This window comes from Calonectris borealis, chromosome 20 (genome assembly GCF_964195595.1).
Source record: "Calonectris borealis chromosome 20, bCalBor7.hap1.2, whole genome shotgun sequence".
NCBI lineage: Eukaryota > Metazoa > Chordata > Aves > Procellariiformes > Procellariidae > Calonectris > Calonectris borealis.
In genome coordinates, this window is record NC_134331.1 from 12336418 (window position 1) to 12362331 (window position 25914).

The 25914-nt window shown below is 39.6% G+C and overlaps 1 protein-coding gene across 3 annotated transcripts in view; it reads left to right on the forward strand.

The window, feature by feature from the left end:
• The first annotated feature begins 8 nt into the window (after positions 1-8).
• RAB40B (RAB40B, member RAS oncogene family) overlaps positions 9-25914 on the forward strand; it is a 33819-nt gene continuing 7913 nt past the window's right edge. Inside the window, exons 1-3 of one of the 3 annotated variants that reach the window (XM_075169838.1) lie at positions 9-97; positions 3265-3318; positions 5256-7765. In XM_075169838.1, the coding sequence (XP_075025939.1) occupies positions 7624-7765 (142 nt within the window). In that variant the 5' untranslated portion in view covers positions 9-97; positions 3265-3318; positions 5256-7623. Of the gene's footprint in view, positions 7766-25914 lie in introns of all 3 variants that reach the window. The other 2 variants (XM_075169839.1, XM_075169837.1) reach the window with 2 other exon arrangements.

The window sequence follows — 25914 nt, forward strand, 5'->3', positions numbered from 1 at the left end:
CTGTAAAATGGCGGCGGCGGCTGAGGTGGAGAGGGAGAGGTTGGCTAGTAGCCCGGGCGCTGCTGTCGGTACAGCCGGCGATAGGGACTGGCCGAGGGTGAGGCTTGGTTGTAGGCGCTGGGGACCCGGAAGGAGCCGCTTCTTCTCGGCTGGGGGAGGGAGAAACGTAAAATCGCTTCTCGGAGACAGGCGGGGAGGAGCGGGGCGCTGGGCTGCCGCGGCCTGGCCTCAGGGCCTTGGGGGAGGTGAAGGGGCTTCCCCTCCGCCTGGCCTCCCGGTGCTGTACCCGGGCAGCCGCAACCGGGAGAGTCCCTCGGCCCGGTGGGGTTGGGCAGGATGCTAAATAATGCCAGCCAAAATATGCTTTTGTTTGAACTCATTTCCCTTGGGCGTGTGGTGAATTCTTCCCTACTATTGATTCAGAGGATGCACATGACAAGGAAAAGATGTTGCAGTAGAGCAATATATATAACAAAGGCAATGGGTAGCAATCTTAAAATATTTGGATTTAATGTGCTTTCTGGGCATTATAAAGGTACATGCTCAAATTCATTCTGTTCTTCAACAATAACAAGAACAGCTTGCTGTTATTGGACACTGGCCAGTGTAGATCTGAAGTAAATTAATATGTTCTTTCCCATTAGAATTTGATATTTATTTAGCAAGTAACTTCTTATTCAAAATGCAAATTTCTAAGTGTAGAAGCTGGAGGAGTTCCTACTGATCTTTTATTCATTTCTTTGTTAGTGCAAGATTCTGTACTTTCGTTTTCTACTATTTCCTTAAACGCCTGTGGTCTCACTGGTTACAATCACTAATTCATCTTTTGTTCTTCCTGACTACCGCCCTATTCCCTATACTGATTTGTCTTGCTTGGGATTTAAGGGTATTACTGTGCTGCCTGAGCAATTTAGACACCTATGGATATGCATCTGTTTTTATATAGTAGTTTACACAAACAGCAATTAAGATTAATTTAGAGTTATTGATGTGTACTTTCAAATTCTAAACTGGATTTTGCTTTGGAAATTTTCGGGTTTAGTGCAGAAGGATTACAGCTCGGAGTCCTCTAATAATTCCTGTGCAGCAGCAAAATAGCAAGTGGTGAAAGGACGGAAGTTTTTTATTTCCAGAAGTCAATGTACCTTTACTTTTCAAGAGTTAAAATACAGCTTTTATTTATTTATTTATTAATAATCTGGACTTTGTTCACGTAGAAACTGATATTTTGAATTTGGCAGGATTTCTGGAGCTACAGCAATCCAGGCAGACTTACCATGAATATTTTTGCTAGGCCTCTGTGTATCTGGCGATTTCTACAGAGCCTGGACAAATCATCAGTGTGCTGTGTTTGCACCAATTCCACAACTTGTGAGATATATTAGACTTACGAGATGTGTTGCACAATCCTTGTGTGTGTGTGAGATGTATTTACTTTCTTGGAAAGCACTTGATGGGAACATACTGTCAGGAGCCAATGAGCTGCACATTTTGTGCACAAGAAATTTCGTATCTCAGATCTGTCAGATTTAGTGCATGTACCAACACTATTTGCGTAGCAGATTTGTAACAGAATCAGTGCTTTTTAGAAGCATACATTCACTGTCAGTTTAAAAAATCCTGAACTGACACGTGATAGCTGCAGCTTGGGCTTTTGGCCACTCCAAATATGTCACGAACATGCTAAATCTTGCTTGCAGAAGGTTGGTTGGGTGGTATGTATTATCTTACTTTTTTGTGTAGCAGAGCAGGGATTTCACTTAAGAGTGTTGACTGTAGAGGGCGTTATAATTTGTGGATGTGATAGGGATAGCCCTAAACCCAAGAACCTGTGGCTTGTTGAGAACCAGGGATAAATTAGTACCACAAGAGTATGGAAACAAAAATGAGAATACGTTTTTGTATGCTGGAATCTGTTTTCTGCCGCATATTGGCTCTCCTGACTCTTTGTGTAAAATTGGGCTTAAACCCATGTTGCAAAGGTTGGATTCAGATGTCTGCATTGGTTGTTGAAGAATGATTGAGATTATGCTGAGGGAGACTTTAATTCTCCGTTTGGAGTCTAGGAATCAGCAGCAGGTGCTATCGAAAATAATGCTGTGAGTTTTCTTTGAACGTTCTTTCTTATTCAGAGAGCAAAGGAGTAATGTCCACTCTGAGATCAAGAAGACTTGCTTTCTTGTTTTGTAGTTTCTAAAGAACTATGAGATTAGGAAGAATTTAAACCCCACATTTTTATTAAATGACACTTCTGCAACTCTTGGAAAATTCCTGTTGTGTCTGATTTTTTTTTTATTATTTATTTCTCCTTTTGACAAAGGAATTAGAAACCAATCAGAATTTGTTAAATAGATTTAATGGAGTTAAAATGGAATGAAATTGTGGTTCAGTCTTCAAATACTAGGTTGTAGTAGAATATTCCGTACTGTCAGTGGAGAAGTTTTTCATGCTGCACTGAAGAACAGCATAGTGAATGTTGTAGGAGACCAATTGCCCTTAATTCCCTAGAATTTAATTGGGTTGTACTTCTTTCTGATTGCATCCGATCAGATAGGATGTAGCACACGTTTGGCCAAAATTATAATGTCAAGCTCATTAATTACATGGTGGACATAATCTGGAGGAACTGTCAGCTTGCTTTCCAAATTAGAGGTTAAGTGTTCTGGAAGAAACTCAGCGAGACCCACAAGACGTTGCACTCCTAAAGAGGCTACAGAGCATCTGTTTGCAGGAGGCACAGGCTCCCAACTCCTGCAGACATTGGAGTTCAGTGAGAGCCAGGATTTGGGAGCTGCTTCTTCACAGATACCCTTTTCAGTGCAAGTTCCAGCTCCAAGACCTCCCTAAGCCTGCTGCATGCTGTCTTTGGCCTTTGTGCCGTAGATTACTGTTCCCCATTTGAAATAAACTATTGAGTCAGGCCTCAAAGGTACTTAGAGAGGACTACAAAAAAAAGCATAGTCATATGCAGAAGTTGTTCATGCAGTGCAGGTCTTTCCTGCTGTGTGAAGGCAGTGTGTACCACAAAAGGCCATGTGGCAGTGTGGGTTGACTTTGCAATAATCCTTTCTTCCCTGCCTCCACTCTTCCCCCCCCCCAGGTATTATTTATTCCTATTTGAGTATTTTAAAAAGCTTGCAGTATGCTGTTGGAACCACCCCCTTTCCTCTGCCCTGTCGGGGTTTACCAGCAATACTTATCTTGTTCTGATGCATGCTGGCTTGCCTGTAAGATCCACAGTGGTTAACTTTCTGTTTAAAATAGTGTTTCTTTCTGTGGAGGAGAAGACAACTGGCATGCTGGGCTGCAAATTATTTGGTGAGTCATCAGTTAATATACACATCCTGAATAAAAAAGCACTGCAGCTGCTAATTTCTGTTTACTGCTTGACAGTATGTACAAGAAGGGAAAAGGTAATTGGTATGTGTAGCCTTTTATTGGTTGGTTTATATATATAAATGGAAAATATGCATTAGGGCTTTTCAGGCTCCAAGCCTCTATTTGTGTGAACGTATGAGAAACGCACTGTGGGCTCTTTGTCTTTTTTCCTCTCCCACATGCATGGATAGGTCGAGAGGGTGGATCAGGAAGGATGCGGGACTTTCCATTACGGAAAGAGATGATTTATAAGACACTCATTGAGATTTGGTGTTAGTGCTTGTTTTTCTCTCTCTTTCCTTAAACATAATTCGCCTAAGAGAGAGAAATATATTTTTTAAAAAATTCCTCGGGTTAGCTGTATGATCAAATAAATGGAGATGGAATGAGAAGTTCCATTATCAAAATAATAGACTGAGACAGACCTTAGGAGCAGAATTTGGCCACTGTTTTGATTATGCAAAGACATTGGAATCAGACATTGATGTGTCTGTTCATTTGCAGAGTTAGTGCCTTCATAGATTAGTTTTCAACAGTTTCTGTAGTGATTTCAGGGACGTAATTTGGGACAGAATCTGAATGAAAGTGTGACCAAAGCCAAAGGACTTGTTTGTTGCAGAAACAGAAATCAGAGTTTACTGGTTTGGCTTTATCTTCCTTTCTTTTTGATACAGACTATGCCAGTTTGCCAATGGGTTTTGTTGTTCGCAAATCTCTGCCCATCAACAAGAAGTTCAGGGAGAATGTTTGTTTTTTTGGATCATTTTAATAATAATGAGCACAAGAAATTGTTCTCTTTGTGAGGGTAAAAAAGTGGGGAGTTTTCCATAAATACAGCTGTTTGAGAGTCCTTTTTTATCCTTATCAGGAGAAAATTATTATTATTTGCAGTTCTGACTTTTGTTTAGCCTAGTTCTGTATGGCACAGTAAAAGAGCAATATATATGCCATTATTTCTCCTTTCAGCTGCCCCTAACCGGGTTATCTTAATGCTTGAAAGTGGGTTAGCAAATGCATTTTCTTTTTATATTATTCAGTCAGGTGATGGGTTAAAGATTTGTGGGCGTATTCTAGTTTACTAGTTCCTGTATAAAGTATAACCATGAGCTGCCCTCAAAATAAACCTGGGCTTGCCACAGATTTATGTTCTGAACATGATTACATGTAAATGTCAGATAAGTGGAAATACTCAGGGAAGTGGAAACATTCCAGAATTCTGCTATTTATGGCATCAAAATATACGTTTGAAAAGCATTAGTTCTTCGTTTTCAACAACTGAAAAACTCTTCATATTTTTTAATTTAAAAATAAGGGCAAGTGACCTTTAATTGCCAAGTTTATTGTTAGGAAAATGCTTCGGTTTTTTCTCCACTCTTCCTTAGTGAACTTTGGGAAGAACCAAACACATACAATTTCAGTAAAGCAAGATGTGATTAGTTTGTACTTCGGCATTTTTCTTATGGCATCTCAAAGCACTCCACTGAAATTTGTGGTTGAAATCCCATGACGCTCCTTTGTAATAGATGCAGCAGATAGCTTTGATAGGTCTGGAAACCTGAGGCAGAAGGAATTTGAGTAAGCTGCCCAAGTTAGTAAAGGAAGTCTGCGTTAGAACTGGGATTAAAGCACTAGTTTCCTGATGCCCAGGGCTGTACTCCAGCTGTCTGGAAGTTGCTTCCACAGGAAAAGTACAAATGACTACTTCGACTGCATTTAGCCTATCTCAAATTAAAAATTGAAATAGAAGCTCTGACAGATGATGCATCTGGAAGATGAGCATGTCTCTATCTTTCTAAATGTAGACCTTCAACAGTAAAACACTGGAGCCTGTGAAACTGTAGTTTATTGCTGCAATTTTTTTATCCCACCTCCAACAGGACTTTGATTCCATGAAGTGATGACTGAATTATAAAGAAGTGCAATTATTGGATGAATATGCTAGAGGGAAAGTTGTCTGACACTGGGAATGTGGTGCTTTGATGTCCACGGGCGAGTGCTGCAGGACACTTTGTACTCTTCTGTTTGCACCGGATTAAAATTACTGAGGAATGATACAATGATATCCATTTCACATCTTTCTTTGCTATCCTAGAGTAAAAATAAGCGTGTTTAGGCTTTTTTTTTTTTTTAAGAGACCAGTGAATTGACATTGCATACCCATACAAACTTTATTGGTCAAGGACTTCTTTGTTTTTCTTTTGAGTAGAAATATAAGGTATAGACATACCTCTTTCAATTTAGGGCTTATGTTTGGCTGCAGATAATGCAGCGTAAGTCCTATGTGTATGGTGTATTTATTTCCTCTGAATTATATGTGCTTTGGACAAAGTGTGTGTATGGGGTGGGGTCCAGTAAAACAAGGACATAAAGACCTTTCATGAAGTTGTAATTTTTGTGTGGAGTGATACTTTATGCGTACAGCACTATTTTTGATGTTTGTTTCTGTCTGTCTTTGTACGAATGTATTTTGTTTAATAGTTCGACACTACTAAATTTTTTCTTCATATTTGGGAATTACTCAGGGTTAACAAGATTTTCTTAGAGTTTTTTTTTTAATTATATTTGCTGGCAGATATGCTACAAGCAAAGGACAAAAAGGTCCTAAAGGGCCTGGTGTAGAGCTTAGGCAGTAAACATATGCATTAGGCTAAGATTTAAGAAATGAGATTTTCCTGTAAATCTTTGTTCAGTGGCTTGCAGTTTTTCTCACTGTCCCGACACCTGGGGTTAGGGGGGATGCACTGATGCACCTTGTTTTAGAAACCTCCTGAATTTATTTTAATGGCACATGAAGAGTGAGCATTTACTCCAAAGTCAACCCTTTTCCCTCAGCTCCCTACGTACTTCATTTTAGTATATGTTTTGCAGTATTGATAGGAGTAGGCATTTGGTTTTATGTGCATGTATTATCAGGCTGGATTACAGGACCAGGAGGAAATCTTAGTCTCATCCCCGTTCTGTACAAATACACGGTAATGTTTGAATGTGGGTAACGAGGGGGCAAAGCCAGCCATCACTGGTGTGGATATGATGAAAAAAGAACATGCCTTTTCTAGCTGTGAATAGCCTAAAAGCAAGACTAAGGTGTGCAGAGTGAGTGCCTTCCAAGTCCCATCGCTGAGACCCTCCGTCCACCCTCTTGTGTGGTTCCCTGTTTGGTGCTGGTGCAAAGTCCAGAAATGTCCCTTGTCCAGAAACTGCTATTACTTCGCACAGGCCTCCCCCCACCATTTCTGCACCACCCTACCCGAGTCCTAGGGCCGTTTGTCTGCCCGCATACGCTGTAGTTACGGCAAACCCGGGAGAGGAGCCCGCAGCAGTCGCGGCGGCAGGGTTCCGTGCCGGTCGGAGGGGCTGGGGCTCGAACCCGCGGCCTCACTGCTCCGCTCCAGCAAACAGCTGCCCTTCAGCGGGGTGGTGCCACTAAGTGCGATTGATGGGGGAAAGAACCAATGGCCGCCTTGGAGTCCCCTAGCAACTCAGCCGCTGTGTCCCGCTGGGAACACGAGGAAGGGGGCGGTCGAGGTTTGCCTTCCCCCAATGGAAGCCGAGGAGGGCGGGGCTAGTGCTCTTTGGTGCACCAATAGGCGAATGCAGGGAGGTTACAGCTCCCTCATAGAAGCGGGGGCGGGGCGGGGCTACCATTTCGACGTGCCAATGAATGCTGAGGAGGGCGGGGTGGAAACGAACCGACCAATAGTGGGGCTCGGGGGCGGGGCTCGATGTCCTGTCAGAGCGCCGCGGCGGCGGGCAGGCTGAGCGGCGGCGTGAGGCGGCGGAGACGCGCTGACAGCCCGCGGCAGGGGCGGCAGGAGGAGCGGGACCGAGCCCCTGCGGCCGCCCCGCTGAGCGCCCGCTGTCCGCCCCGCTGCTCCTTCGCGTTCGCCGAGCGCCCCGCGGGGAGAGGGTCGGGCCCTCCGTCGGAAGAGACAGTCGCCTTCGTTCTGTCACGACATGACGCGCGCTGCCGCCGTCCCCCGCCGCTGACACCGCCGCCTCCCGTCGCTGCAGGAGGCGCGCCCCGAGAGCCTCCCCGCTCCGGCCGCGGCGAGGGATGGCGCGGCGGACGCTGCCCCCGCTGCCGTGACGGGACCGCGCCGCCGCTTCACGCCGCTCCCCTGCGAGCGCCGGGCATGCCGCTGCCTGCCCGCGCCGCTGCCCGCCGCGGTGACCTGGCCCCCCCGGGCCCCGGGATGGGCCGCGGGAGCTGATCCGTCGGGGCGGCAGGGGGGAGCGACGAGGAGGATGAGCCACGTGGGCAGCCCGGTGAAAGCCTACGATTTCCTGCTGAAATTCCTGCTGGTGGGGGACAGCGACGTGGGCAAGGGGGAGATCCTGGCCAGCCTGCAGGACGGGGCCACCGAGTCGCCCTACGGGTACAACATGGGTAAGCGGCACCCCCTGGGGAGTCCCTCCCGCTGTGACCAGGTGTCTCTGCCCGCTGCTCCCCTTCCCGCTCCCACGTAGGCACAAGCCCCCTGTGGCCCTCCAGGCTCTAGGGGTCCAGACCCGCGGCCGGGCTACGGCCGCGCAGGAGGCGAAGGCCACGTCTAGTGCCGCCAACTTCTCGGGCTGGGACATAAGTACAGCTAGACCAGTAGATGAAAACAGCTGCTTCTGCAGGTTCCTGCTGGTTTATGGAGCTCCCAGGTAGTACCAAAGGAGAAGGGTGCAGGCAATGACATGCTGAGTGATGTTTTGCTGTACATAGTTTTCAAAAAGGAGGTGGAATTGTTGTCGGGGTTTAAAATCCCATGCAGGTGATCTCATGTGTGAAACTATTTTTGTAGCTCAAGTTTAAGAGAAATGTCTTAATACACAGAATGTATTGATCCAGGTGATAACCTTTCTTCCTAAGCAGTTATTTTTCTGTTGTCATCAGTGAGTGGAGGGAAATACTAATAAAAATATAAAAATACTCTTAAAGGATCTTTATTAAACAGCAAAGGTATTGCTGTGAAACTGCTTTCACTGAAAGAGCAGAAAAGATTTTTTTTTTCCTCCCTTTTTTTCACTGTCATGGTCTTAATATCAGAAGAGTAGCCCTTTAAGGTCAAGGTTCATGTTTGTAGTATGTTCTTTCACTTAAGCTTTTTAAAGGGCAAGACTGAAGAGCCTCCTCCATGCCAGATATATTCTGTCTGCAGAATAGGGAGTTGTGAACATTGCAGACTGACTTAAAACTAAGCTAACGACTCGGCGGAAAAGGAGATTTCTATTTTCCTTCCCTTCCATTCTCTTCTTTTCACTCCCCCAAACTTGTTTGCCTAGAACATACTCTAGTTTCACTTCTTTCTTCCCCTCATGCAAATCTATCATGCGGCAAATTAAAAAGCAAATTATCTTGTCAAATTACCCGTTGCTTTAATTTACTGCCAGTATAAGTCTGTGACTAGTTAATTCACTGGAAGGCTTTACATTGACTTAGGATCTGTTATTATGTTGAGTTATAGTACCGATTCACGGCGAAGAACTGGAGGGAGGGAGGAGAGTTCTCAGTACCATCGCTTATGAGTCAGACTGCACCTTGAAGGCATCAATGTACGTTTTAAGATGTTTGCTTAATAGTTTTGCTAAATTACTCCTTGGGATGTTGCAGTGTGTTTACTCTTCATGCTCTTCAGGTGGTTGGAGAAAAGGGTCAGAAGGCTTGGGGAGAGTGTGCCTAGCCTGGCTCTGTTCTGTACACACGATCTAGTTTATGAGGTCTTATGCTGAAGGAGCACTTTAGTCTCCGATGTGTCTTCATGTAACTGAGAGAGAATGTTTGACCAGCTCACGAGTCTCACTTCAGACTTTTGCATGTAAACCTTGTGATTCTTGTGGGTTTGCTCTTAAAAAATATTTAAATTATGTGGCTAATACTGTAACTCTGTGAATAGATTTATTGACAGCCAAGAAATACAAATATTCTTTTTGAATTATTTTGCAAGTACTTAACATGCAGCTTGGAAATTCTTCATCGCTACTAATAATTTCAAAATGTGTACATACAGGGTTGTAAGTTTTATGTGCCATTTCATGGATTGTAGTCTCTTCACCAGGATGTTTATCTATCATCCGAACTATACAAGGTTAGGCAAATACAGTAATTCAGGACCTCGCAAACTCTGCTATGCAAAGGTCACTGTTTCACAGAGACTGAAAGAAGTTCTTAGCCCCAAGAAGACGAGCATATCTGAAGAGAGGGGTACGAGTTACAAGAGGAGGGCAGATATAACAGATAGCATGGTAGTAAAATGTGGAAGGAGTATTATCTGATTTTTAATTTTATGCAACTAGTGTCATAATTAAGAATTTTTGTACATACTGAGCCTCAGTGTTTACACCATCATAGTATACAGTCTAGTATCAGTTAAGGAAGGATTTTAACTGTGAAAGTTCATAAGAAAATATTTTCTCACTCTCTAATTTATAATGTTCTTGAATGCATGAAACTTGAAATACTTTTGAACACTGCATGTAAGCTGCCTAGTTTCTTTGGTGGTCTGTATCCTATATCTCTTCTCTGCCTGTATCCCCTCAGCCTTCCCTTCATCATTTGAGTGTGGCTGCATAGGATGCAGCTATGAGGAATCTGTGCAGGCTCAAGGACTATGAAAATAGAGATGCAGGGAGAGCGATAGAGCTAAACATCCTGTTGGTATTATGACTCATTCTCTAATTTAACTTGATGAAAAAGCTTGATAAACACGGACTTTTTTACCGTTTTCAAGTCCTTAGTTAACTGCTAGGATCTACCACTTTCATAACGCCAGCAAGGTCTCTGAATTGGAAAGAGAAAGTCTAGTGATATGATAGATTCTGTCAAAATGTGCCACGTGTATAAGCTTTGAAATGACAAAACTTTGTTGTGGAGCTTGATGAAAGGGAATAGCTTTGAGACTACAATGGAAGAGGAGAGAGATGATGTGGTAAAAGAGAAGAGCAACTGAGGAGGGAGAGGAAGAGCACCGAAGGGCCTTGAAAATGAGAACAAACAAGTTAATGTGATGAAGCATGGGAACTTGGGCAGTTGTTTAAATTTGTATATGCAAGAGAGGCAGAATTTGATGTTTATTGCAACAGGAAAGAGGTTACTTCCACCTTTAGTGGAAATTTAGTAAATTGAAGGTGGGAATATGAATGTTGAGAAGTTTGGAAAGAGCAAGCTACAAAGGGTGATCAGATGAAGGACAGATGAGACCTTGAATAAGACCAGCTGTTCAGAGAGCTTACCAATTCAGTGGATAAAATGGAAAGACGACCCTGAAGTTACAGGGCTGGGTTTCAGAAAGGACAGCAATGCATTAGAGTTGAGAAAGAAAAGTTAGAATTTAGCTTTGATATAGGGTTCGTTCTTATGCTAAACAACAGGAGGTATCACTAAGATGCACTGCAATGCTCTAAGAAGTAGAGAGACAAATTATTTATGAAGGAAGTATAGGGAAGGACAAGGTATTGAACAGAGTGTGTCCCCTCCTTTGGGAAGGAGGAGAATCTAAATGAACCCCATGAGATATTAAGAAAGGTGGAAGAAAGGCTGTGTGAGGATGGACTCATCAGCAAAGAAGGATCAAGGGGCTTTTGGTTGGTTGTTGTCTTCGGCAGCATCAAAGACAGTTAAGCAGACAAGAAGAATGAAGGTAAAACAAAACCTGGAGGTGACTAGAACATACAACAGTGTGTGGGGTGTTTTTTTGGGTTTTGGGTAGGTTTTTTTTTTTTTTAGCCATCAGATTCCAGAAGGCTTTATGTGCAGCTATGTAACTCTCTCATCTTAACTCTATGGGCTCAAACTTTAGTTGTATAAACCACAAATTAATTTTTCACAGGCACTCTCTTAACTATTCAGAAATAAATCTGCCATCTTTCCCATTCCCAGGAAAATGCAGCAGTCATATATCTTACTATTTTTTGTCAGTACACAAAAACGATATGAAATCTGGAGATGGGAAGGAAAGCCAGCATCGTGTGATCAGTCAAGTCCCTGCAAGCTGCTACTGGTCCACAAGCCATGGTTTGAAAGCATTTGGCGTACTTCAGCTGTTAAGAAGGAGTACAATCTCTTGGTCTCTGAATTTTTCTTAATGACCAAAGGGCTTTGGGTTGGAAAGAAGAAGGGAAGAAGCTTTATTAACATAACAAAGTAAGGACTACCATGGAAGATGCATTGGTGAACATGATTCATAGAGATAATTTAGAAAGCAGTTATCCTGGAGATGGGCAGGTAGGCAGTAAGGTTAGTTGTCTGGGTAACCTGCCTTTATAGTTCTCCCACATCTTGCTCAAAACTGAAATTACAATAGATTGGACACACTTGGTCTCTAACCTGGTAAGAAAAACTGCACATAAATGATCTATAGAGAGCTGCAGAAACTTTGCTTTTAAGCATTGTTAATTTCTCATCAGAATAAATTCAGGGGAAATAATTGCTTCTGGACTAGAACATAACAACTTAGATGTGCTGTCACTAGGTAGACAAATATTTTTATGTTTTGCACTAATAGATTTTTATTCAGCTGGATTCTGGTTTTGCTTTCATACTAACATATGCTTGCGATGTGATTGCTTGACACAGGGACTGAAAGGAATGATTGTTCAAACCTGTGTACTCCTACTCCTTTTCTTGCAGGAACATCAGGTTTAAACTGACAAATTGTCTCTCATCCTTTCTCACCTAGCGACCTTTTCATATCCTCTTAAGTTCATATCACAGTTGTTTGTCTTCCCATAAATTCTGTCTGTCCTTAGATTGAGAACTTCACTGGGGGATTGGTTGTCTTATCTGAATGCTTGAAAAGGTCCTGGTGTATAATAGTTGTGCGTGTTAATAAGTGGTTGTCTTGATCTCTAAGTGGTTAGAACGCAGGCCTGGAGCTTGGATGGCCCAGCCTCAAACAGACCTTAATGGGGAGAGCCAGATTACCTTATACATAGGAGCATTTAGACCGGGGTGGGTGTCAGCTGCTCGCGTCCCAGCAGACAAACCTATAGTTCATGGTAGCTCTTCCTGATAACTTAATACACAGATTAAAGCTATTCTTTCGTGCAAAGCTGATGTAAAGAGGAGGGAATGGCCCTAACTAAAAGGAAATATTGTTAGCATGAGAAATTAAAAGACTTAGATTTGTGAGCTGACTGTGGTTTCCTCCCCTCACCCCCAAGAAGACCAAATACAGAACTAATGGAGGTAAAAGTCTTACCACAAAGATTTGATCTGTTCTGTCTCCATAAAACTGTGTTTTTGAAAATGTTACTTGGCTGAAAGGAAGGGGAAATAAAATTGTTTTGTTTTCCTTCCACTATAATAATGAATAGGATGGCTTGCTTATCACTGCCTTACTTTGAAGCCATTGCATTTTCCTAAACACAACATGATCTAAAGATTGCAGTAGAAACTAATGGCAACATCATTACATTTCTGTATTTCTTTGCACATAGCACCAGCTTTTAGGGATAATCTTCAGTCCGTTATATTAGGATTTCTCCAGCAGAAGAGTTATTTAAAGTTGCTGAGCACCAGTGTCTATGAGTAAACAAACACCTTTTAAGGTTAATTATGTTTGCCTATAATAGACTAGCCTTTATCTCGTAGCACAAGGAGAGCAAAAATTGATCACTCTTAGCTGTCATGAAATAACTTTTCCTAAAAGGTTGAAGGCGTGAGTTTTTTTCCCCCTTGAATTTTGTTAAAATCCAGTTGTACGCCCATTGATCTCAGTTTAAAAGGATTTAAACTGCATTCTTGTACAAGGAAAAGCAGGTGAGGTTTGATTTCATATGCCAAGTTGAAGTGCCTGTAAGACATCTAGTGTCTTATCTCATTACTGTAGGCTTCTGTGGCATTGGCAGAAAGAAATAGTTGCTTCAAATACAGCACCTAACCTATTTTGGGATGAGTCTGTAAAGCAGTAATAGATCCTACTCTAAATATGTTAGTTATGACTACCCCTTTAATGTGTTATCTTACAAGAGCTGTGCTTACTGCTGAAAGACTATATTAATTTTAAATTGTATTATATACTGCATGTGAAGAAAGTTCAGTAAACAGAAATTGCTACCCACTCTGTACTTGCTCTTCACCTTTCACTGTGTTTAAAAGAGAAAAATAGAAATAATTCTCCCCTTTTCCACCACCTATAACAGCATTTTGTCTCTTTCAGGTGATAGCACTGTGGAGTAGCAATTCTTCTTAATAGGCAGTCAATTATGAGAGGTGTATGTTAGCTGAAAATGTGGATCCTGGTTTGACCTGATTCCCTTTATTCTTCCCTTACTTATGACAGATACTTTCCCTTCTGGGGAAGAAGAAAAAAAAAAAAAAAAGCTTATGGGCTAATTCAGATTGATTTTGTTCTTTGCTTCCATTCGTGTGCCTTTCCCCCATCCCCAAATCTCAAGTTTGGAGTCTCATGCTAACTTTGTCATGCTAAGAATTGGCCATCTCATGGGACCAGTACGTGGTGTTTTCTTTTTTTTTTGTATGGCAGCATATTTGAGTGACACCTTTTTTACCTCTTTTTCCATATTTTTCATAAACAATATGATAAAGGATACTGTGGCATTTCCTGTCAGGTCAATCAGTCAGTGTTGGGTTTTGTATTTGTTAACTGATCTTGCACGTCTGTTGAAACAATGAATATTCACATTGCTTGATTTAATGGAGCAATAGAAATCCTAGGCCTGCTTGGCAGTGTATGGTTTTTCATATGTTTCTTAGAACTTTTCATAAAATTCGTTTTGCTTTATTGCACACCTTCTTCTACTCAGCCATTTTTCTTTGGTTTAATATATTAATAATATTAAAAATATTTCTTTTTTTTAATACTGCTTAGCAACTCAGGTGTCAGGCACTCGTATCTGTCTCATGGACAAAAAGTGTTACTGTCTCACAATTTCATGAAGGTCAGAAGCTAGGTCATCTTACAGTGAGATTTTGAAACCCACTTAATCAATAGGCTTAAATTATTTCTTTTCCTAACTCTCTCCTCACCCAACCATATTGGAGGGAAAAAAATCAAAACGCTGTGCTCATGCACATATTCAACCCAGATATTTGTTTACCTTGTTCTTTTCCAATAACTGGCCTTTATGTTTCTTAACAAGCCTTATTCAACAACAAAAAAAGACCAAACAAAGAAAACACCTAAATTTTGGTCAAGCATATTATTGTATTGTACAGTTTCAGAATGAAGAAGCCTTGAAATCTTAAGATCACGCAAATGTTTTTCAGATTCCTGCCTAAAACCAACCTGCACACACTTGTCTGAATTTGATATCTGCTGTTGCTACAATTACTACTTTAGATTGTTGTGGCAAAAGAGACTACAGCAATAGTTTACTCTCTTCTTTGCCTTTCTCATGCGCATTCAATAGCACTATGTACTGGCTGTTTCCCTTGGGCTGCTGGTGTCTCCCTGCTCCCCCCCCTATTTTTTCACAGATATGAGGGAGTGGGAAAGTGACTGTGAAAACAAAATTACCGTGAGGCTCCCAGACAAGTGTGCAACATGAAAGACAAAGTCCAGGTTATTTTGAAAAGTGGTCAGACTTCAAGGTAATTGAGTCCTTTTAAGCTGCTTTGGCCTAACCAAAATTGTGTTTGCCTGTGGCAGGATTAAGTTTTATCCAATATGTTGGTTAAATTTTATTTACATATTGCTGTAATTTTGTTTTTATTCTGGGAGCTAAACAAGAATGGAAAATGTGATTAAGAATAGAAATTGGCTAACTTTAAAAGTTTTATTTGTATTCCATTTTATTCAGCTCTTCTAGATTTTGTTTAATATGAGACTGAAAATATGAAAAAATAATGCAATATTTACACAAAATACTCAACATGGACTAATGTTTGTCATGCTAGTGTTATTTAAGGACCATCTCAAATGTAATACACCACACAAGTTTGGTTTGAGCTTGCAATGCTTTTTTCATCCACATCTAAATCTGTTGATATAGAGGAACACATCTGTATGAATAATTGTTCCTATCTTTTGTGTCTTGACGTGTTGTAATATGGAAGCATGAACTGGGTAAGCTAAGTAGTCAAATGCTCCAGTTAGAGCTGCAAGTTCATCAGGTAAGTGAAGCTGTTACCGATCAAACACTGATTTATTGACATATACTGTATATTTAATGTCCAGTCTTTCAGAAAGGTAAAATAAAATCCTCTGTCAGTATTGACTGTAATTTAGTACTTGCTCAGGGCAAAGTCCACAAAAATATTGGTATTCACAACAGCTGTTTATGTATCTAAATTGTCACTCAAGTCTATTGAAAGTTTGAAAGCTAATTATTAGGAAGTGAAGATGTAATTTCTGCCCAGGAATGGAGGGGATTTAAAGGTTCAGAAGGTAAGCTTGCTCACATCTTTACAGTAGTTTGTGGCATCTAAGAGAGTATCCTCTTTCAGCTAGGTGGGATAAGCAGAAAAGAGAAAGTATCATCAATAACGAGCTGTGCCAAGTGACAAAGTGTTTTGAAGAACAGCTGCCTTAAGGCTTAAATATAGTACATACCTGGTTTTGGTATAACCAAACATTCTTGTTTGATATGTTAATTAAACTGCATATTGGTAAAAGGAATATATGCGCTGTGTTCAGCTGAGACTTACTGCATCTGATTGGTGATTCTTTACAGGAGGCATGGGTTTTTTGAACCCTAAAGGATATAAAACTCTAAGGAAGTGGAACATTTTCTGGTTCATATAATGTTCGGATTGGCTGAACCAAATCTCTGAACTGTGCTCAAGGCAAGGTGAGAATCCTCTCTAGGACAGAAAAGTAACTCTTCTCCAACTGGGGGAAGGACAGGTAGGACCTAGCAGTGAAACACCCGTACATGCATACAAAAACATTTCTGTCAAGTCAGTAATTTTTGATTGTTTTGTAGGCATGTAAACAATGAAGATTAAGTATTTTGGAATCATGTTTGTTGTCAGAAGCAGGGAAAGCTATTTATTGTTCATGAGATGTAGTCTTGTGCTAAGCTGAAAGCCAATATAACAGCTTTGCTATTTTTCTTTGTTGCGTGGGATTTGCCATTGAAGGGTGCTGATATGAAAGCACTGTGTGAAATCAAGAAGTGGTGTCAGAAGACGGAGGTGATTAAGCAATAGCCAGTGAGCACGAGGAAGCTAGAAGAGCCAAGGCTGTGTTACTCCAGAGTTATCTTGGACATTAAAATTATTTGTGGGACGCTGGATTTCAAAGTAGAAACTGGTAATTTAATATGCAGAGGTGGAGTAACTATGATAAGAATTTCTGGAATGGATATTTCCATGCATTTTAAAAAGTAACTTACTTCTAAGTTAAGAACATAAGAAGTGTCGTCTTGAGCTCATTTAGCCTAGCACTCTGTTAAAAATGGTAAGAGAGATCCTATTTAGGAAGAACATGCAAACCTGGCTCCTTTCTGAGGTCTGCTTCCCTCATGTTTCTTCCAACCTTCCTTATCCAATATTTGGAGATTTAGAATTCTTTGCCACAACTTCATTTATGAAAATGGGTAATCTCTGTATTCTTTTTTAATAATTATAGTTACAACTTTCTATGGCTTTTTCCTAATTTATGTAAAGAAACCATTTTGGTATGCATTTCTTTTATCTTATGCTAGAGTAAGTGGGATTCTGTGACTTCCTTTGAAACATACAATGCTGATTAGTGTAGAGACACTTCTGGACTGCTATGAGCCCCCCCAAAAAATACAGCTGTAAAACAAGATGTTGATTGATGCAAAATCAAGCTATCCAGAGTTTCCCCCGATACATTATTTTTGGGTCTCAGCTTCATGTTCATATAACATAAACTCCCAATGCCATAAATCCATGTTTTAATTGCGTTTGTTAAAATAGTGCATATTCTTTAAGTCTACTTCACCACGTAAAACTCTGGAGAAATGTGTTTTGTAAAAATACTTTCATTCTTGGATCAGAAGATAAGCTATTTATTAAAAAGTTCCAGTTATTCTTAATATATGGCTAGTTAAAGTCCCATGTGTGTGCAGATGTAAATGTAGAGGAGACTGAACATGTGACAACGTTTAAAAGTGAACTGCAGTCCAAGAGTGACACATTTGCCCTAGATGAATTGCAGCTGATCTTTCACACTTTCAAATGCAGTCCAATCGCTTCTATTTTATAACCATAATTTGTTTACTGTGTGGTGTGTTCCAGGTTTATGATTCAGATTTTACGTCTTTATTTTCCTCCTGTTTTTATATTATGTATGTTGAGCACAACTTGGCAGTTAGTAACTCACTGTTATGCTCCTGCCATTGCTCTCATTTTTCCTCTGGGCTACGACTTCATGCAAAGAGCCCTACCCTGACCTTACCAACATATGTTTCCTTGTAATCCCACATCGGCAAAGCTGAAATAGCAAAGAATGCTTATGTGCTCTGAAGGAATATCTTGAAGGAGCAGTCATAAGTGTATTTGAGGATTGTATGTTTAATTTGCCCATTTTCATAGAGAATGAGCCATTATAGATGTTTGGATGAAACAGAAACTATTTAACAAACACCAGTTTAAGTAAAAGAAAGAAAAAGGGGGGTAGGAGTATTTTAGTCCATAGGTTTCGAATCAAAATAATTCATCCCTTCGAAATTTTAGGGACAACGATATGTTAACCTATCTCCTGTGCCCTTACACTTTGTTTGCAAGCTGACTTTATGCAGTGCCTTAAAATGAGATATTTAAGTGCATGAAATATGAAACTGCCAGCTGGAAAACCCAGAAGAGACCCAGCAGGTCTGGCAGCCTTTTTAATACTCTCTCAAGACTAGACTGAGGAAAAGAGGCTCATGTAGCTGATGCATTCAATGGAATGATTGAGTCAGTATATGGAGAGTCTTGTGGTGCAAAATTTTTAACATGGATATCTGGATACATATATTTCTTTTCTAATTGTTTTAGCAACCCCTATACACAGTGCATGATCTCAGTCAGTCAGGACTCTGTTCTTCTAATCTTTCTGTGTGTTTGCTTCAGTAAATATGCTGAGTGAAGTTTGTGTAAAGCATAACCTTGACTTTTCAAACCACTTCTGAATTAGTAGATTGTCATTTAACTTGAACACATACTTTATAAGATAGAAGCGTGATAAATAGAATTTTAAACAAGTTCATAACCTCTAAACTTTTAAATTTATTTTCTTTTTCAGTTCAGACAGAAACACAGTTCCTTTTAGAATGATGTTAGTCTTAGAGCAAGAAGATTCTGGAGTCCAAGAATACATGTTGTATAATAATTTTTCCACATAACTTCTAGTTTTTGTCTCCAAACAGGAGTTTAATCCAGTACTGTTTGAGAACTATAGTTTTATAGGCAGACTCGCTTATCAATCTACACTGTGTTTGTCCCCAACATCTGCGCGACAGGCTAGTTCAATGCAGAAGACTACGTGAAAAGTAATTACATAGTTTTTAAATGAAGAAAAGTCTGCAGTTCTAACAACTTAAATGAAGTTTGGCTGCAGACTAATGAGTCACCTCTCTGGAGAAGAGAGACCTTTTGCGGGGGGGGTAACCTAAAAGCACCCTCCCGGTACCCATGAGGAGGTCATCAAGAGGACAGAGTGAGGCTCTGTACGTGGTGGGAGGGTAAGAGACAACTGGTGTAAGTTGAAACAAGAGAGGTTCAGAATGGGTAAGAGGAAAAACTTTTTTACCATGAAGATAGTCAAGCTGTGGAACAGGTTGCCCAGAGAGGTTATGCAGTCTCCAGACCTCTTATCTGATCCTGTTTTGAGCAGGAGGTTGATCTAGATGACCTTCTGAGATTGTTCCAACCTGAAATTTCCTTTGATCCTATTCACCTGACATCAGTTTATTTTAATTTTTTTGGAAAACTGAAACCAACTAAATGATGAAGGGAACAAGAGCTTTGTATCAGTAATGTATAGTCTGTCTTTCTCCTTTAAATCTGAACAAAGATTGTTTGCTAGCATTTTGTGTTAATTTTTTGTCCTGGAAAAGCAGTACAGATATAACTTTGGCAACTCTTCTGCTGGAATAGCTGGGGAGGAGGAGAGGGGAGAAGTGGAAGCGTAATCCAAGCCAGACTTTCCCCTCATTTTTCTAATGGAAGTATATGTCCTGAAGATATCTCATGACTTGGAAATTCCTTGAATTAATGGTAACGTTATCTATAAAGCCCATTTTACTGCAGCATGTGTTTCACTTGGAATTCCAAATTTAAGAAGTGCAGTTGGTCTTCTGTTGCTTGGTTTGGAGGTTAGTTTGAAAGCTCTTCCTCTTCAAGTATCTGTGCTTTGGGAATGACAGCTGTATGTTTTCTGGATGATAGCTTTTAAGCCACAGTAATTTTTCAATAATGATACGAATTTTGCTCTCTGGCATCTTTAAAGCAAAATTATTGCTCTTACACCTACTTGTTGTGAATTCCTACTTTGATCCTCAGTTCCTCATAACAACAGAATTCATTACTTTTTCAGCTCAAAGAATTATTTTTCAAGTAATCTTTTTTCCTCTTTTAACAAGTAGTACTTTGTGGGGTGCAAAAAAACCCTGCTTTTTTTCTTTTACTACATTTTGTGACAAATACTGCTGTGACTTCTGGGAGTGTTGATGGCATCCTGGAGTAGGCTTTTTGGGTTGTTTTTTGTAAACCTTGGTTATATCTTGCCATTTATCATAAGTATTACTTACAATTTCATAATATACAGAAATATGCTTATGAAACAATTCTGATTTTCTAATTGTTATGATATATTGATAGGCTTAACTGAAAGTGGTGGTTTAATTCTTTAGAATCATTTTCTGAGACTTGATTTAAAGCCTAGGGAAGTTTTGGAGAGATTTGCAACTGTTCTCAGCGAGCTCTTAGGCCTATAGCTCAGAATAACGGTGGCTGGATGTTCTTGCGATTCTTCTCGTGCCAAGTATTTTTGAACTGGTTTGCTGCTAATGAAGTGTCAAGACATAAAAGGTCATTGTTCCCTTTTGGAAAATATTGTAAAATGTGAAATATTGCATCTGGTTTTAATATTTTATGGTAGTTTTGAAGCTATTCTCCCTTCCAGATTCTGGCCATATTTCAAACCTAGTGTTTAAGATATAAGTAAGAGCAAGTTCTGCATGGCTGTGTCCCATTTCTTTATCTGTTTGTAATTTTAAAAGATACGTAACCTGCCTTCTGGTCTTTTCCTCATACACCAGGATGATTTGACCCCCACTGTTAAGCTTTATGATAAAGAATTATTATACCTCGAAGATAAGCACAAGCACATATTGGACAATCAACTGCTATATAAAACTTACTCCACTTTTTTGGGGTCAGTTGTCTCAGCCTGGCCAAGCTTCTCTTCACTGTACTTCCATGGTGCGCAGAGCACCACATCATAGCTGTTGCTTGTTACATGTGTATCTCAAAGAAGATTAAACAAAGAATCACGTTTGAAACTTTATTTAATTGCAAGGGGTGTAGAGGCAGGGTTGTGAATGAGGGGCTGCCCTTGAGAGCTGATGCTCTTTGAAAACAATGTAACCCAATTTTGTAGGAAGGTGGGATGCCTATTAACAACACGCCTGACTATGCAATGGAACTCTTCTTGCAGTCCAGCTCTTACTTATAGGAACTGATGAACAGCAGCAGTGGGAAGATGGTATCATAGAAGAATATTTTTTTCCCCCTGTACTTATAATAGAGGTTAATTTCTAAATCAAATTTACTGGTGGTAGGTTATGGTTATTTTTACTTTGATATTAAATGGACTACAAGTTGAGGGCAATTCTTCTTATAAAATGCAAATCTTAAGTAGAAAAAAGCTGTTTTAAAGTACTGTTGCTGTTTTATAACAATGACTATAAACTGGGAACTTCTTGATATTACACTTTTTATGTTGAGTTCTGTTGCAAAGAATTTGGAGAGACAAGCCGGGAAATCGTAAAGCTAACGTTTGTTGTCTTCTGCCAAGAGTGTGTTCCTTTCCCCGTGTAGGGAACTGAGTGATCCACATTCACTCTTAAATCATAATCTGATGGTTTTGGCTTTAAATAACTATAAAAAAACCTTTGGCTAATAATTGCTACCAGTCAATAACAATTCTGTCTCAATCCATCTCTAGAGCTGTCAGTAGTTTGGGGGATCTTGTCTTTTAATGTGAATTTTCTAATCGGAAGCCTGAGTTGCAGTGTTGTGCGTGAGCAGCTGGATCTAGACACAAGGCACCAGAGGTGTTCTGTGATCACTGATCGCCCCAGGCTCTGTGTTTCACTTGATTCTTCCACATCTGTGGAAAAAAGAGTTTACGAGATTGCTGGGATTGATATATTAATCTTTTCCCAATTTATTTCAAATTTATTAATAAAGTGTGCTGAAATAAAGGAAGAACTTTACTTTTATCAGTAATGCTAATAATAATATTCCCTTTTCCTGCAGTGCTACTATTTATAAACGATAACATGTTTATATATAGCAGCTTTCATCTGAGGTTGTTAGCTGCAACTTGTAGTAAACATTGTGAGTTGACAAGCTTACCGTATGCCTCCGATATCCTTTTCTTTTGGAGTGGAAGAAAGGAAATGATGAACTGAAGGGCATAGCTGTTACTTCTTCCTGACCTGGGGGATGGGAACAGTTCTCTTTCTTCTTGTAAAATAAATTTCTAAGGTCTTAGATTGTAAAGAGGCTATTTCATGGTTGACAAGTAAATGTTAAGACAGAGGAGGATGAAGTATGATCTCAGGATCCTTATTTCCTTTCCTCTTAATGTGAATGGAAATGGATTGTTCACTAGTTTTAGTTAAAAGTTGATTATTAGCTGATGTCAAATAGTTTTCTTTCCAAACAGTTGTCTGCTTTGAATGTTTAGGTTTTATTTAGCCATCTTAGCAGAAATACTGCAAGTTAAGGCATGATTAAAAAAACCCCATGTACTTAACAAGTTGTTTGCATGTTCTTTTGGGGGAGGGTGTGAATTTAATGTGCAAAGTACTGGCTTGTTTACTTACTAATGCTGATAGTAAGAGGATGAACAGAAACTTATTCAGTTACTGCTTCTGTAAATTAGCAGTCTGACTAATTAATTTTTGGGGGCTTGTATGGGTTTTGGAGTTTCAGTTAATTTTGTTTTCAGGTTAGTATTGGAGGTATGCCATAAAGTTGAGTCAAACTTCTTACTCCCATTTCATTTGCTTTTGTTCTAAGGACAACACTCTGGACTAGAGCCAACTAGAAGTGCTCTGAGATTTTAACCTGGTGCCCTAAAAATTTTGTAACTATGAAAAGCTTCTGAGTAATTTTTAAAGAGCACTTTCATTTTTTAAGGGTAGATTTCTTGTAAACTTAATTCCTTTAAACGTTTAAAGGAAAACAGGTGTACTGAAGGCTAGATTGTGATATTGGCATGTGTCTGTGACCATAAATGAAGCTAAATATAAAGCTGAGCTTTCCGATACAAATAGCTTCTTTTTAAAAATGGGAAAATTGTCACATCATTGAGATGAGTGAATTATCTGTGAGACTTTGTAATTGTGGTTTATGGCTTGATTAATGAGGTGAAGATCTAGTCTAGAACTAAAATTTTAGTGTCTAGTTCAATCTGAATAGGCAATCTGTGCTTTTCAAACAGATGGCTTTTATTGCAGTAATTAAGTGTGATGGAAAAGACTGGAATTTGGAAAGCAATGATTATTCTGAAATGGCAAGCAGAAGGCAAATATGACTGTCATGTAACCTGACCTTCGTGCTTACATATCAAAAGATATAGCCCAGTTTTATTGCAAAGAGTTTATATCTTTGCAGCATGATGTTGAAAACATGGGGCTTAGTTTTTAAAGCATAGTTGAATTTTGAATCAAAAGCATGCTGTGGATCCATTTGCTGTGAACAATAAATGAATGGAGTTGGAAGTTGTGTCACTTGTCAGATATACTTGAAACAGTTACAAATGTGTTCTGAAGAGAAACGTTAAACCTTAATTTTAATGAAAAGCTAGATAGCTGAGGAAGCTTAAAGTGGGAAGTGATGGGACCATTGAATTCTCATCACACCTATGAGAAAATGGTTTTAAGCACTCTCTGAAACCTAAAACTCTGTTTTCAAAGTGCAGTCAACAATCTTTGAACCTGAAGGATGTTTTCAGTGGACCTTGTTAAATACAGGCCCAGAATCCCACTGAATATATATATTTATTTGTAGACACTTAATTATTGGCATAGAAACAGACAGTGGGAAGGAGACATTAGTATGTGTCTGAGGTAACTATTATTGAATGGTTAATTTGGACAAACTGATGGAGTGAAAGATTGCTGGAGAAGGTGTTTAACGTTGAAATCTCTGGAAAGTGGTCAGGCCATGGAGGCAGGGAGCTGGAATGTTGTATTATTGTAGTTAGGTAGTTAGATTCTGTTTTAATTAAATGTCAAAGCTGCTAATCTGACAGCAATAATATTTCTTTTTTTTATCTGTTGATTTTACATTTGAAAAGAAAAAAAAAAATCTATTACAAATCAATTAGAATTAAGAAATCCAAACCCTTCAGCAAGGATAGTGGCTTGTTTCAGGTTCTTTAATTTCAATTTGTAGCTTTAGGTAAATAATTTTTATAAAAAACATCCATGTGACAGTATTAAGCACTGGGAAGTTTTTCTGGTTCAATTCAAAGTTGAATTTTTTTGATTTAGCAGCCTTTTTCTTCCCTTTCTTGTATGGAGATACATTTTAGTTGCATATCCAAACAAAGCTATTCTGTCTTACTAAATGAGTGAATAATGTTCTGGAAGGACATTTGATTTCTACAACAGCACAATCCACATCTGTTGGTCTCATTGTTACACGGTTTCATGTTGTTCCTGATGATTCATGGTAAAAGGCTTTTTGTTTTGATTCTTATTCAATGGCAAATGCTAATTGCAGAGATGTTCAGGTTATATTATCAACTATTTCTATCTGTATAACAGCTGAAGAATAAGGAAGTTTTGGAATCCATCTCTTTTTAAAAAATCTTTTGAGAAACCTGTAAGATGCTTTCATAAACAGCAGCTGGTAATAGGATATTTTTCAGACTTGTCTTGTGCATGTCATATAAAAAAAAGATGTAATATTCTGCATTATGTGTGTGGCTAAACATGAGCGACTTGCGGTAGTTTATGGTCTGTGGTGCAAAGCACAGTGCCAGGTTCATTCAGCTGTGTATCCTCTAGCTATGCAATACTAATTTTCTATGCTTGGTATGTCTTTTAACAGAATGATGGATGTCCATTTGCTGTGTGGGATGTGTCAGTGTTTGCTAAACATGGTCTGTGCCCCTTCATTAACTTTAGATAAACTAGTGGAGGTATTTCACCCTGCGGGAAATATCAGTGGTAGCACAGGATGCTGGGATGAGTTTTATAGTGTGATGCAGGGTTTGTTCTGCATGTTTTATGTTTTCAAGAATTTCTAAAATGATGAAATTTGTTCTTTCAGTTCACAAACAGTTTCAATGTCAGTGTGTTCAGTGTCCCAACTTTGTCTAGAGGTTTGTGGGGTTTTTTGTTTGTTTTGGGTTTTTTTATTTTATTTTAACTTGTGGTTTGTAGATCTGACTGTTTCCTAATACTGCTGGAGAACTGGAACACTTTGGCTGATAAATGAAAATAAGTCTCTCAAAACTGGTGGTAATACGTTGGGGGTATTTTGTGTGTGTGTCTTTCCAAATGTACAGGTAAGAGCCTGAATTAAAGGCAGAAGATGCTTCAACTCTCACTTCTGCAGTGAGCTAAAAACTCGAAATGCCCATTATTGCTGTCCCTGGCCTTTCAGCTTGGTGCTTATCTGGGAACTGTGAAGTTGGCATGGCACTGAACCAATCTCTGATTTGAGTTGGAATGATCAGAAGAATTTAGCTCCCTCTCTTTGCTGCCAGACTAGAAGGAGCTGTGTCAGGAGATTTTTTCCTAATATACTCCTACTTGCCAGCAGGATGTATTCATGAGTTTGTAAAAGTGGGAGTAGCGAACCTGTATGTTGATGAGACTCAGGTGAACTATCCTGCAGGCAATAGAAATGAAGTGACGTCTTTGAAATAGGTTTCCTAATAACCTGTGACTTAACATCACAGTGCCGCTGTCTTCCTGATCTTCTTACTTACCTGGTCTTCATATCACAGCAAGACTGCTTCTTAAGCTTGTTTTCTATCATCTCTCTGGTCATTGCTAGCTTCTTCCTTACCAGGATCTTGGTAACAGGCAATTCCCCTTGGCTTCTCATTCTTAAGAAATGCCCTTGCTGTCAGAGCTGCAAATACCCATTTCTGTAGGGCTATGGCAAGGTGACTTAACACTCCTCTGTTGTTCTTGGCTTTCAAATTGGGCAGATGGTTAGCAGTTGTTACTGCTGCTAGAAATGACATAAACCATGTAACAAGTCAAATCAATTCATAGATAAAAATACATTTAATTAATAGTACTGCTGTGCAACTATCCTTCAAAAATTGTTGGTTTTAAATCTCCTTCAACTTACAAAATTTAAAGCTGGTTTAACTCTACTAATAATATCAGCAAGTACAATACAGAAGTAAAAAAGATTTGCTAATATTGCTGTGAAAGTTT